The 13853-nt window shown below is 39.7% G+C and overlaps 2 protein-coding genes across 8 annotated transcripts in view; one reads left to right on the top strand and one right to left on the bottom strand.

The window, feature by feature from the left end:
• Nucleotides 1-2567, top strand: part of TEX10 (testis expressed 10) — a 61894-nt gene extending 59327 nt beyond the window's left edge. Inside the window, exons 15-16 of one of the 2 annotated variants that reach the window (XM_072852892.1) lie at nt 896-1106; nt 2319-2567. In XM_072852892.1, the coding sequence (XP_072708993.1) occupies nt 896-1106; nt 2319-2432 (325 nt within the window). In that variant the 3' untranslated portion in view covers nt 2433-2567. The remainder of the gene's footprint in view (nt 1-895; nt 1107-2318) is intronic. The other variant, XM_072852891.1, reaches the window with a different exon arrangement.
• A 237-nt stretch (nt 2568-2804) lies between these two features.
• Nucleotides 2805-13853, bottom strand: part of INVS (inversin) — a 102676-nt gene continuing 91627 nt past the window's right edge. For all 6 annotated transcript variants that reach the window (XM_072852878.1, XM_072852879.1, XM_072852881.1 and 3 more), the window contains 3 exons: nt 7715-7947; nt 6625-6705; nt 2805-3721 (listed from right to left, as the gene is read on the bottom strand). In XM_072852878.1, the coding sequence (XP_072708979.1) occupies nt 3606-3721; nt 6625-6705; nt 7715-7947 (430 nt within the window). In that variant the 3' untranslated portion in view covers nt 2805-3605. The remainder of the gene's footprint in view (nt 3722-6624; nt 6706-7714; nt 7948-13853) is intronic.

Here is a 13853-nt window from a genome sequence, read left to right as displayed (position 1 = left end):
TCTGTCTTTTGCTTACCTCAAAACAGTACTTGGATTTAAGAAAAACAGCTGCAAAGTTAGCTGGAATTATTTAAAACAATAACTAAAGAAGGTTTCATCTCAATTTGTTCTAGTTAGATGTCAGAACCATCCTGACTTTAGAAAGGTGGATGTTTATACCTTAATCTTTAGCTTTAGCCTTTAGTTTCATTAGATACATTGAAAAGCAACATGCAAAGGATTTGCTTTATAAGCTTGTACTCTTAACTGACTTGATATTTCAGCTCTAACAAAACTTGTTGGGCATCATTTTATAGACTGCAAATCCAATTGATTTAAAAAACCAAAAGCTACAGATACCAGATTTAAATAAGTTTATTTACCTGTATAACAGAAATGTCTTTAAACAGCTTAAACTTCAGATTTTTCCTCTAACTGTTCCACGTACAGGAAAGTTGTTCAAAGCTTACTTAAATTTTAAGACGTGTTTTTAAAGCTGGAGTCCTCCTTCACTTACTGTATTTAATGACTTGCGTATCCCAAAAAGCTGATTCCATTGTTGGATTTCTTATGAATCTTAAATAAAGATTCAGGTGTACCTGAACAATGGCTGAAACAAAAACCTCTTCCCAGCTGCATCAAGCAGAAATTACACTGTGTAAGAGCCTCAGCAACATTTGTAGCTCCAGGCCAGGACCTTAAATTTTTTCCAGTGCTGTACATAACTTTACAATATTTTCAAGTTTAGCATTTTCTGGTACAAATTTTCTGCTTCGGCACTAATTACAGTGAAGGCAATTGGCATGATTGAATTCAGAGAGGCACGTTTCCTTATACAGCTGTGAGGCTAGTTCACAGCAGCATACTTGAAATACGTGTGCTCGATCATTTCAGTTTTTGTCTCTTTTCGTCTCAGGGATATGCTGTGGGGATCATGTATTTCTGCATTAGCACTCCTGCCACGATTACTGAGACTGATGCTGCAAAGTCTGCAAGTGAGCAGGATCTGTCGGGAAGAACTGCCCGTTGTTGCTCAGTTGCTTCGCTTACTAATGCAACATGGTCAGCTCAGGAGCCATATGATCACAAATGAATTTCTGGTGCAACAGATTATCAAGGACATCATGGTATGAAACTTCTTCTTGTCTCCCACAGATTACAAGGCTATTACAAGGTTTAAAAATTACTGTAAACACAAAGAACAGATGTTTAGCAAAACACAAGTTATGATTGTCTTTTTATTTGTCTTGGAAGCGCAGGCTGTGTAGCAGGCAGCTACTTGGCTGAACTCCTGTGGTCATTGCACAGATGAGATGGTTCTGAAGTATAGCTTGCACCAATCCAGAGGCCCAGGACAACAGCTGGCTTCCTAACAAAATGCACTGGAAGTGGATTACCTACACAGCCTGTCTGAGGGAGAGCTGTCCCAAAATAAGAAACTAGTCTTTTCTGTTTATTGGAGCAGGGGTATATAGGTGTACAAAGATGTTACTAAATCAGACAAACTCTTAAATATGTACAGTGTGAAATGTATTCTCTTTCAAATATTGCAAAACCCAGTGCTTCTATTCACGTGTCTTACGTTCCAGTGGTTTTGAGACTATTACAGTTGCTTCTCTCTTCAGGAAGAAAAAAATCTGAAACTGCCTTCGCGCAAAGCTCTTGCTAGTTTTGAGCACAGAGAGTTTGTATGTATGTTTGAATAAGCCGCATGTGTCCAGAGGTCTGTTACCAGAAACATAACATCAGTGGTGGTGAAAGCAGATGTAAGAGAGTATCGTGCAAGTTCTCTAACAGAGAATGAGGTCGTTGGTTTCCTTTGGTGTTAAAATGCCTCAGCCAGTTTTTGTGACGTTCCACTGCGGGTGGGTTGTGGTGTTGTTGGGTTTTTTTAACCACTTACGAACGCTAAGGAGAGTGAATTACTGGACCATGGGCTATCTTGGTCAGTTGGTAGCAGTTCTCCTGTAGACTGGGGTATTGAGCGCTCCTGCTTTAGTAGAACCATGCTCATTTGCATTTTAATTGACTATAAATTGCAGAATTGGAAAGTAAGCAAGCCACTATAATTAAGAGTAAGGAAATCACATCTGGTGTAATTCACACACTTCATAATGTAACACCGACTTAGTGTACCAAGTAGTAACACTTCACTATTTCAGCTCTAACAGGCGTATCATGTTGAAGTGTACAAATGAGAAGAATAACATCACTGTGTGCAGGTGAACAAGGCCATCTTATACCTTTAACAGCGCACCTGATTAACGGTAAAAACAAAGCGCAGCTTTGCAAGTGCTGTTGGTGACATTGAGTTGTACCTTTTTTCCCCTTCTTTCTAGACACTGAAGAGTGGTGAAGTTCAAGAGCAGTGGCTAACGGACCTCCATTACTGTTTCAACATCTACCTTGCCTCTCATCCCCAGGGACCTGGCCCTATAAACGCGGTATATTAAAGAGGTCGAACTGCATTTATTGTAAAGCATTTACTTCTATTTAGTTTTGAATGGAAGATGTTGGAACAAAGCTTGTCAATTTTTTTGTAAGTGAAACAGAATAAAAATTTTACAGAGAACTGCATTCCTCTACTGCCTTTCTTTTCAAGCAAGTAGACCTTACTGGAAGTTGTTTTAGTAGATGTGGTGACCACAGTGTGAGGGGTGTTAAAGAAAATCCAGTCTCCTTGAAGCTTAAGTGCTTGCAGAGAAACAGACTTACATTGGCTCCAACCACCTATTATTTTGAAGAAGCATATTAATTAAAAAAATTAGAATTATGTAATACCAACTAGAAGAAAAAATAGAAAACAATATACTTTGAAACTAGAGTAACATTTTTTTATTTTTGCTGAGTTCATATTTTTAAATACTTTGTGCAAGGTAAATACTGTACGCTGGCAGCTCCAAAGCTATTACAAGAACAAGTTTTCTTCTAGAACAGGTCCCATCTTTTCTTGCTTTCTGTAGAAACTCTTTTTGTGCGTGTATAAAAAGTTATTAATAGGGAAAAAAATTGGCGATAATCTCAAAGGGTAGAAAACACACCCCTAACAATTTCCATAGGCTGTGGAAAGCAATTTATTTAATGAGCGTTTTTTGTCAACATCTCTACTCTTCCTTCCAAATCCATAGCTAGCTAAGAGACAATTGTTTCTTTAGCACAGAAGGGGAGCATGAGGGCTGTTCTTCTGTTCCTGTTTAGATTTTGAAATTCATTTAATAAATTTGAGGTGAAATAGAACAGCAGTCTTTCAGAACTGTTACATCTTTAGTCCAGTCTTCCCTCTCCTTTGAAAACCGTGTTTGAACACATTCAAAATTCTTACTTTTGACAATGGAAAACTTTGGGAGGCCCTGCAACTCTATTGTAATGCTGGGCTTAGTGCTTCATTTTCTATTTCCAAATGCAATTCAGATTTCATCCTTTCAGTAAATAAATTAACAGCTGCATTTAAAAACTAATTTGTACACAAAATAAAATGAGTCCAACTCCTTAGAAGTCTGCTTGGCATGTAAGCTGAGATAATGAAAAACGTGTTCAAGTTTAATATGTTGTAGATGACTTGTACATTAGGAAAGATAACAGTTGTACTGGAATGTGCTTTTTAAATTCCAAACATGCAGTTTTGCTTAGTGCTTGAGTCTTGTATTTTTTGATTTTGCAGCAGTGGTTGGTCTCATGTTGTATGAAAATTGCTTTGATTTTCCCATGTTCTCCAGCAAATTCACACACTGTAGGTTATTTACTGTAAAAGAACAAAATGGTTTTGATGAGTTAACTCTAGTGGATAAAAAGAAGTTTAATCTACACTGTATCCTAGATGTCATAAACAATGAATCTACCAGGAAAAGAACATGCCTTTTTCCTGACATCTCCCTGGTGATCACCTGTAAATAGAGTTTGGTTTCTGTGGCACCCGGTACAGCTTACATAGTATGCTACTGCCTATGTTTAATGCAGCCTATAATAATGGTGCTTAACTTGAGATTTACCCTCATAAACGAATGAAGGTTTCCAGGCTGATGGTTCAGTCACTAACAATGCTCTTGGCTGAGTTTGCTCAAAAGCAAGAGATTTTGTTGAGCAATATTTAGCAACATTAGGTACTGGGTCATTTTGAGAAGGTAGGAGGAAACTAGTCCAGGGCTAAAGCAAGTACTCTGAATTATTAGAAAGCAAAAATGAATGTCAGCTGACCATTTTCTTCAGTTCTGAGTCTGGCTGAATGTCTGGACTCATTCAATATTTTTGTTTACTGTAACGTGCTACAAATAATATGTGTGTGTTTTCCTTGCCCACTTGTGTAGAGATTGGATGCAAACGTTTCAGTGCTTTATCCCATTCTAGCCAGGGTCACCCCAAGCATGAATCTGAACATTTCATTGCGGGGGTGAACCCAGCACATCTTAAGGACGGCTTTCTAATGCCAACAATTGCAAAACCTCCTCCTTTACAACTCTATAAACACACTTGGATGTCCACAGTGAAACAAAAAAACAGGCTTATCTGTCTGGCCTGCTGCAGAGAGCCTCTTTAAATGCCATTTACTGAATTGACGAAAGGCATCTATTTAATAAAAAAATACTTTAAAAAAGTAACAACTTTCAGGTTCCAAAAATATTGTAATTGTAACAATCATAAAGGCCCTATTTGCCAGAATATTTTGAAGCACCTACCCCATGTCCGTATATCCTGTCGCACACTCCTTTTCTACCTGTCACCCTCTGCCTCCCTTGCTTATTTGCACATTTCCTTTCAAAACGTTCTGCGTGTCCCCGCTCCAAAGTGTTTGGCCTGCTTATGCCAATAAGTTAACTGAGTTTGGTGTCAGTCTCCTGTTACAGATTTGTCACTGCATGCTTTTTCCACTAGCTCTATGAACATTAAAACTAGGGCTGACAGTCAGTCTTCACCTTCCCAGATGTACCTTCTGCAAGAGAAGAATCAAACTGAACAGTCCATTCTGACCTACTCCAGGCACCTACGTCAGAAACAGAGTATCTGGCATTAGCCACTGACAGCTCTGAACTTTTCCAACAAACGTAATGTTGTCATGCACAAAGGCAGTCAGATGAAAAACATGTTATTGTCTTTAAGTACGGGCTAAGGTTCCCTGAGCTCCTATTAGGTGAATAAAAGTAGGTAGTGTTCTAAAGGAACCGGGCAGAGTTCCTATCGCTATCCTATTCGTCACCAAGTTATGAAAGCAAAGGACACTCAAAGCTCAAAAGAAAGCCTTTTTATTTCAGAAGACAGGGAGATCTGTTGTCCTGAAAAGTTAAACGAAGAGAAGCATTATTTGCTAAAGCTCTTTTAAAATTTAGATTAATGTCTGCATGAAGAGGTGGCAATCAAACACCTGTCTGGTCATGCCTCTTAATTAAAACAGTTTTCAAACAGTCAAAGAAAAAAGCCTCTGTCTCTTAGCGAGGCAGAAACTCACAATTCTAATGAACTCAAGGATAGGTCCACTGCCAGATTTCCTTTTGACTTAATAGTTTTGTAAACGAATTGGAAAATGTATTTTGCTTCCCTTTGCAAATTACCTGAACTGCTGCCTCCTTGAAGCATTTGCGTTGTTGCTATCTAGCTGTGGCCTGCCTCTGAACTACATGTGATACAACCACAAAGACCAAATGACCAACTAGGTGCTAAATCTTCACATGGTGAAGGCCTACTGTTACCATAGCTCCCATATGCATATTAAGTATGCATAATACACTTGAAAAAATCTTAAAAAAATGCTGTTTAGTAAAGAAGTAGTAGGAGAGATGACCATGTACTCTCACTTCATTTTTAAGCTGTCAAATAATGCCACAGGCATAAAAGTTCCCGCCTTTAATAACTTTGATAATACTTTTACACTCTGTGTTCTTTGATGCCATTCTGTATTATGCAGTGTAGCCCTATCTGTCTGCCTGCACGGCTTGACAGTCCTGATCGTGCCAGCCCTACTGCCCCGATACCAGTTCCATACATAAAATTTCAGTTACAAACAGAACTAAGGCTTTCCCAAGGAAGACCTTGTAATGACTACATGGCTTTTGAGTTAAGCAGCAAATAAATGCTTCATTTCATTAGAGCCTTAAAACTTACTGCAAGTAAAATTCTATGAAACACTTGAGCGTCTGTGCACAGTGCAGGAACCCCATTATGCCATTTTAGAAGAAAGGGCAGAGATCAGATGAGTAACTTTGGATTGTTCAAGTTTTTGTCTGTGCACTAAATATTTCTAACAAACAAGTGTGTAAATTCTTGGCACATGTAGCAATCTGCTCTCTTTACTTCTATAGGACTAGTAAATACTTGTGCTGATGAATCAAAGTATGAGCATCTGTAAGCAATTTTAACCACAGGTGAATGTTAGCTGTCTTATCACTGTGCGAGTCCATTATATTAAGGTCTTTCCTAGTAACAGCCCAATGAAAACAGGTTTTCATATAAATGATTCAACGAAAGGATAAAAGTACAGTGCTCAAATAAGTCCAAAAGTAGTGAGAGAGAGTGTGCAATCACAACAGTTTGGTAGTAGTTACGTGTTCTGATATGAGATCCCAGTTCTTGAGCAGATTTTTCTTCTTTTCTACGATGAAACCAATCTCATATATATATAAACATTAAAGTATTCTTAAAGTGTACGTGTCCTACCTGAGACCAGCTGCACATCAGAAAGTTTCAGCTTAGAAGGAGGTCTTGTTGGCTGATAGACTTTGCCTTCCTGAGAACGTCCTTTAAACAAACAATATGAACAGCACTGTGTTTATTCATATAAAGATGTGGTTAGGTATAGCTATAAACTATTTAACTAGCCTACAGCATTATTTTATCCTAAAAATTATTCTCATTTACGATGAGAAAACTCATGAGATGTTCTATATGACAGAAAATTGTGACAACCACAACTGAACTTTAACTAAAGTCAAAATACATCTTGCAGTTGCTATAAAAAAGAAGGAAAATTAAAATATTAGCTGTATTTATTTACTTATTTTATCCTTTTTGGCTATCTACAGGGCCATGCTAGAATTGACTTACCACCTGGTAAAGTACACATAGTTAGCACATCCTTACTCCATCAGTGATCCACACTGTAAGGGAACTCAAGGTTTAAAAGCAATGTTTTTCCCCTGCCCTTTCTTCAAGATGCATTCCTTTGCACTGTGCACATTCAGGCATAGTGCAAAGCAGTGCAGTGTTATCACAAAAGATGATCTTGCTCTTCCAATAAAGACCAGCTGTCTTCAAACAAGAAAGTTATTAACACGGAACAAGACCATATTCTTCAAATGGAAATATTTAAAAAACAATATAAACCCCAAAAAAGTTTAAAACTATGCTTAAAAAAAATAAACCATGATCCAGATGATAGCCACTGTGCATCGATACAGCCAGCTATCCCCAGTTTAACTGCTCTGTTCTCTTTCCACATTGATATATGTGTGCAGCTCTGGCAACAGAATTATTTGGTTGCCTAAGACCCTTGCTGGAATAATGCTATGTGTTGATTCAAATAGCTTTAGCAGCAGCCATTTTAAATCACAGAGGTGTATGCTTTTTCAATCTGAAACAGAAATACAGTTACCCAGAACACCTGAGATTCAGACTTAATTGTTATAAATCCTCGAAATCCCTAACAATTACGTAAGAAGTGTATAGAAGAATCAAAATACAGAGAACAGTCTGTTATAAAAATAAAAGCGTAGCTATTTAAAATAAAGTAGAGTGAAGACAAAATTACCATATATCTGTTTAAGGATGGACTGCTTGCTGGTTTTTATGGCTGAGCTGGTTTTGTTGATAGATTTCAGATTTTTACATGAAGGAACTGATTTCAGAGGGCTATGGTTCAGCTGTTTCTTCCAAGCAACCTGAATGAAGAAGGCAGCTGTCTCTTGTCTCCATTTGTCTTCATCTTCTTTGCACTGCCGCTTAGCACTAAGAAGCTGAAACAATTCCTGTCTTAGCTGGTAACTAGAGAGCAGAAAAGAGAAGAGCACTTGTTTTAGGTGACCTGTTTTAACTTCGGTGCTTTCCACGCATCAGTTCACATGGCGGATTACATGAGTAACTGGGAAAACAGAACTCCCACTGATGTGCTAAGTCATTTAGATGAGAAATGTTTGCTCAGAAGAAAAAGTAGGAGCTGGGTTCAATTCTGGATGCATCCATTATTTCACATAGCTCATAAAGATCTGGCATTACAGGTATCGAAAGTTACAGTACTGCAACATCAGCTTATCAACTGCTTTATAATATATAGAAAACCTGGAGAAGACAAAACCTATAACTATTTATGATATAAGAGTATAATCAATACTGTTTTCTCATTTTCACTAGATCCACAGCTTAATAACACCAAATTTTCTCGTGTGCCTTACCACTTTGTATTCTCAGTCAATCAGTGCAAGAGACGAGCCAAATCTACCTCTTAGGGGTTCAACTGCACATTTTTCTCTACAGAAAAACTCAGGAATTCCTCAGGAAGACTGAGCAGTTTTCCATCCCTTCTCTGAAGATGCTCCCCCTCACCTTGTTTTCAGCAATCTGTTCTTGCTTTTTTTCCCTCCCCTTCAAAGGCTCCCTGTCTCCCGAACCAACCTTGCCACAGCTGCTTAGATCTTACACGCAGTCACAGCCCTGTTCCAAGTGGCAACAGTAGATTAATCTGACCTTCCTCCCACTTCGGTGGCTAATGGTACCAGCAACAAGGAGTTGTTTGCTTTTTTTTCTTGAATCAGATGATATAAGTATTCAATCAGATACTGGCATTTTGCATAATACAAGTCAATTAACTGGCCTAGCAATTAACTCTGAATCTTCCCAGTACGAATCTGTCACAAATGAACACTGAGTTAACACTTGTAAAATATTAATTATAAGTGTTTGGTAACGGGCCAAAAAACATTGATCGTCATCCCCCCCAGGTTTCAAAAAGGCTTCTACTGGATGCCCCAGTAAAGGGAATGAGGAAGGAAGGACCAAGAGGTGATTTTGTTCTGTTGCTCCATCTGCAACAAGTTCTAAATTAAAACAAAAGACAACACAACCAGATACAAATTGTTTAAATATATGTTAGAAGCCAATGAACGATATAATTCAAACAAAACAGCAGCCGTATATAGAAAATGAGTACATAAAAGCACAATAGAATGCCAAGGGGGGATGATATGCTCACTTACAGCCCCAATAATTTCAGACTTTCAATAAGCTTAGTAAATTACCTCTGTGAAATTTGCTGGGTGAGACAAACGTATTTAATCTTAATTTAGTGGAGCTTCAGAATTCAGGCATGTACCGTTACACAGCTCATTAAAGTAGGTAACAAATGTGGGGAGCAACTGCATCTTACCAATAAATGTCCGTAATGCCTGCCAGTTGCAAAGCGCTGTATGAATTCAGAACAGGAGCATTATTAAGAGGCAGAAGAAAAAAATTATTCAGTTTTGTTAAATAACACGTCACTTAGACCTTTTCAACAGGCTAAGAGAGGAAGAGAAAGTGAAGGGGGAGGCACAGTTACAGTGACTTGCTAACATAACTTGACCTAAGGATGGGTTATGTGAATACCGCTGCAGAAAAACAGTTGGAGAACTGTTTTATCCTTGAGCAGAAAAGAATACTAAGCTATTCTCTTGGAATGCGGTAATTACTGCCAGAAGCCTTTGCTGATACGTGAAATGACCCATTCACAGGCGCTCCACCTTTGCGCCCAGCTGCAGTTTCATGTTTGTAGAGAACTTCTGGTAGTTTTTAGCAACAAGAAAACAACTGTGAGGCTCTGACACTGAGAAGATGTAGGCAGTTATCTCTGGAGCGTGTGCACATTTTTTTAATTCAGCTCTCCTGTAACATCGTTCTGATCCTAGTGAGAAAAAAGAATGGGACTGAGTTTGATGCTCTATGAATCTGATGTGGTGCCTTAACAAAATAGCCAATGCTTAGTCAACAAAACTACTGCACATAAAAGAAACGTGGAATATATGTGCAGAATGACAAAGGTGACAAATGGTATTCAGATTCATTGTTACAGAGGCTCTAATCTTAAAAAATACTGCTGGTAAAGTATGCGTATAGCAACAATATAGAGAAAAAATTGACTTGCTTGACTCCAGCAGGAGAGCAACAGTGACAGCAACCAACTTATTTCCAGCTTCTGTCGACTCACTGTGGACCCTGGAGAATGGTACAGGCCTCAGTGCCCCCCAGGAGAGAGCAAGCCAGACACGGAATCTGTAAGGCTCAACGAGCAGGATAAGCAATTAACCTTTGGCAAGCCCCACACCTTAAAATACACTTTTGAGGACTACATGTATAAAGTTTGTGAACCGTGGGAATTGAAACCTTTTCCCGAGAAAGGCAAGTTTAATATACTTAAGTAGACCGGTACCATTGTGTTGTAGCTCACAATAGCTCTCAATAAACTTTCAGTAAGTAAATCACGACTACAAAATTTGCAGAGTGAGACAAATGCATTTCATCCTAATTTAGAGAAATGCCAGAACTCAAGCATGTACTTCTACATGTTGCTAATGTAGAATTATACATTAATGACGTATAATTCTATGGCTGGCTACAAGTACATGCTATTTACCAGTGCAAGCCTGGACCCAAAAGACAAACACAGGACTGAGTGGGACCCACAGCCACACAGTAGGTACCTGCTTAAGAACTATAATTTGGTGTACAGTGGATGGGAAATTAGGTATTTCAGAGAGAGTGTCAGAATAGCTGACATAGTAGTAGTCAGCACATACAGCTGCCTAGCGTGAGCTCGCTGGAAACGCAAACCACGACTTCTTGGCAGGCAGGTGTCACCATCTGACTTGGGATCCACATCCTAAAATACCCACACCACCTCTTTTTTTGAGATACATATGAACTCTGCTTCAAAGGAAGAGGCAGAACTCTCTTATTTTTAAAAATAAATATTATTGCTGTGGTAATAGCATGGAAATCGGGAGGAGAAAATCTGGTCTAATTTCACAGCTCTCATCATCCATATGAGTTTCAAAACATTCAGACAAGAAAGCTCACATTGAGCTTGAAGCGTAAGCAGAGAAGGCGGCAGAACTGGTGGGCCTGGGAGAGAAAATGCAGGAGGGAAACATGGCTCTTCGTAACAGTGTAGTGCTCTCACCTCAGCATCGCTGCCCAATGAACTGTTCTGTGTTCTGCATCAAAACATTCATGGAAATAAATGCATTATGATATTGCTGCAAACTCTATGAACTCCATCAAAGCTCTAGCAACACTAAACTGTCCACAGACGTAACAAAATGACAGTGGAGGAACTGCCAAACTAATCTCTCCTGCAGTCTTGCAGATTTTATGATCCTCCTTAGTGTTCTATAAAATGAGTTTTGCAAGCAGAACAAATATATTTATTTTTCTTTATTAATTCTTTAAATAACAAATGTCACTTAAACAATCTTTAATCCCCACAATTTCCAAAGTGTTGTAAGTGCGTGCCTGCACTTCTTGCTGAGATAACACACCATCGCTGTTTCCCCAGGTGGATAGTTTAGAAAGATCTATCCAAAATCTTTAGATAGTCAAAACTTTAAATGGAATGCAAAGATTTCTACACAGGTAAGCTAGCTCGACACAAGGCTTTAGATCCCAGTTCTTGTGAAGAAATTTGCACAAGCACTCACTACACATCTTTATGCTTTGGCTGAAAGCTATGGCATGCACCTACTCCTCTATAAGGATTTTAATTCTGTGTTAAGTGAAAACAGCATAGCCTTCAGAAGCAATAGTATCACTTATGGATATAGTCTCCTAACCTACTCCTGACTTACCTTAGCTTTTGATATCTAAAAGGGTCTGAACGCATAAGACAAGAATTTGGGATCTAAATTAGAAAATAAGGCCAAGGAGGACATTGCCAGCACTTAGCGAATGCTTACATAGCCAGCACTTTCCAAATGCTTATATAGCATTTGGAAAAATTTGGGAAGGCAAGCAATGTTTATTCAGCCTCTAGCAAGCATCAGAGAGAGCTGATGGCAGAAGTGGCGGATCACTGGGAGAAGAAGTAGCTGCTTTGCTTTGCAGTTCAATGTGGGTATGAGGAATACAGCACAGAATCGCAGAACCACAGAATGGTTTGGGTTGGAAGGGACCTTCAGAGATCATCTAGTCCAACCCTCCTGCCATGGGCAGGGACATCTTCAACTAGATCAGGTTGCTCAAAGCCCCGTCCAACCTGACGTTGAACATTCCAGGGATGGGGCATCCACAACTTCTCAGGGCAACCTGTTCGTCACCCTTATCATAAAAAATTTCCTCCTTATGTCCAATCTAACCCTATCCTCTTTCATTTTAAAACCATTGCCCCTTGTCCTGTCACTACAGGCCTTGGTAAAAAGTCTCTCTCTGTCTTCCTTCCAAGCCCTCTTTATATATTGAAAGGCTGCAATCAGGTCTCCGCGGAGCCTTCTCTTCTCCAGGCTGAAGAACCCCAACTCTCTCAGCCTTTCTTCACGGGAGAGGTGTTCCAGGTTCCCTCTGACCATTTTTGTGGCCCTCCTCTGGATCTGCTCCAACAGTTCCATGTCTTTCTTGTACTGGGAACCCCAGAGCTGGATGCATAAATAGCAAATGGAGAGCAAAGTTGACAGAAGTACAGAAATAGGTGATACTGTACAAAAAAGTCGGCATTTTCACCAAAAAAAGAGGCTCCAATATGAATTAAAAATACTATGTTCCAAAATTTTAATTTTTCACTGGAATGGGCATGTACTCAACAAAAGCCAGTGTAACTTTTATACTCCAACAACAGTGAAGAGATAACCTGGAATATTACTGGACTGCAAATCCAGCCTCATACTGGGAAATATTTAGACTGATCAGTAAAAGAGCTGGAGCAAACAGAAGTATTTGCTGAGCCAACACAAATGTTTAAATGGCCACATTTCAGTTTAGGAACAAACTGACTGCCAACTCGGACCATGGGGCGTCTGGTCTGGTGTCCCTTCCCTAGTAATGGGCAGGGTCAGCTCTTTCTGAGAAAGACAAGACACTTCATACTTCACAAATAAACTGTAAAAAGCAATGGCAGAAATACCAGTTCTCAAAACTCCATGAATAAGCAGCTAGTAATACGTGTCTCTTAGCTCCCTGGTGTTTTGTGCAATAGGGAACACAGGTAACACTCCACCTTGCAAAACAAGAAACAGAGGATTTTTTAAGCCAGGAAGCATCACTGCAAGCAGGCAGCACAACCTCATGCCTCTTTACTGCCTTTCAGAGCTACATAGTACTTGGCCACAAGATCTTTTCTTGTCAAAACAGCAGGCTTGTGCAATAACCATTCAGAACTGTTCTCTCTAAACTTTTGGTCCTGGCCTTGCTTGATGCAGCCCAGAGGACGTTACTGGAGTGGCTGAACATCCCAGGCTGGCTGCCTCCTGTGGCTGGACGTGGTGACAAAGAGAGCAGACCCTGATGCTCCAGCTGCTGAGTGCTCCCCTCTGCTCCACGCTGTGGCTGAGCCGGTTGGATGCAGATGCTGCCCTGCAGTGGGAAGACCCGCTAGTACTTTGCTCCTGGCACAGCAGACGGGAGAAACAGCCCCTCTGAATTTCTCTGCAAGGGAACCAAAGCTTCCAGCATGACCCAGAAGAAGGGAGGTCTACCAGCAACTCAGCATTTATTCTGCAGGCATTTGGGCATTAAGACCTGATTCTGCTGTTGCAGGAAACTTGCAGGTTTCCCAGGGACTAGTGTAAAGGACTTCACTACCCTCTGTATGCTCCCAGACATCCGCCAGCTGCTCCCTTTGATACAGTTTGGTTGGGGGAACAATTTTTGCATCACTACTGAACTATACAATAGGGCATGAGAGTTGAGTTCTCAAAGGAACTTTCTTGTTA

This window comes from Ciconia boyciana, chromosome 2 (assembly GCF_034638445.1).
Source record: "Ciconia boyciana chromosome 2, ASM3463844v1, whole genome shotgun sequence".
NCBI lineage: Eukaryota > Metazoa > Chordata > Aves > Ciconiiformes > Ciconiidae > Ciconia > Ciconia boyciana.
Note: the sequence above shows the minus strand (reverse complement) of the source record. Positions and strands in the feature narration are given on the sequence as shown.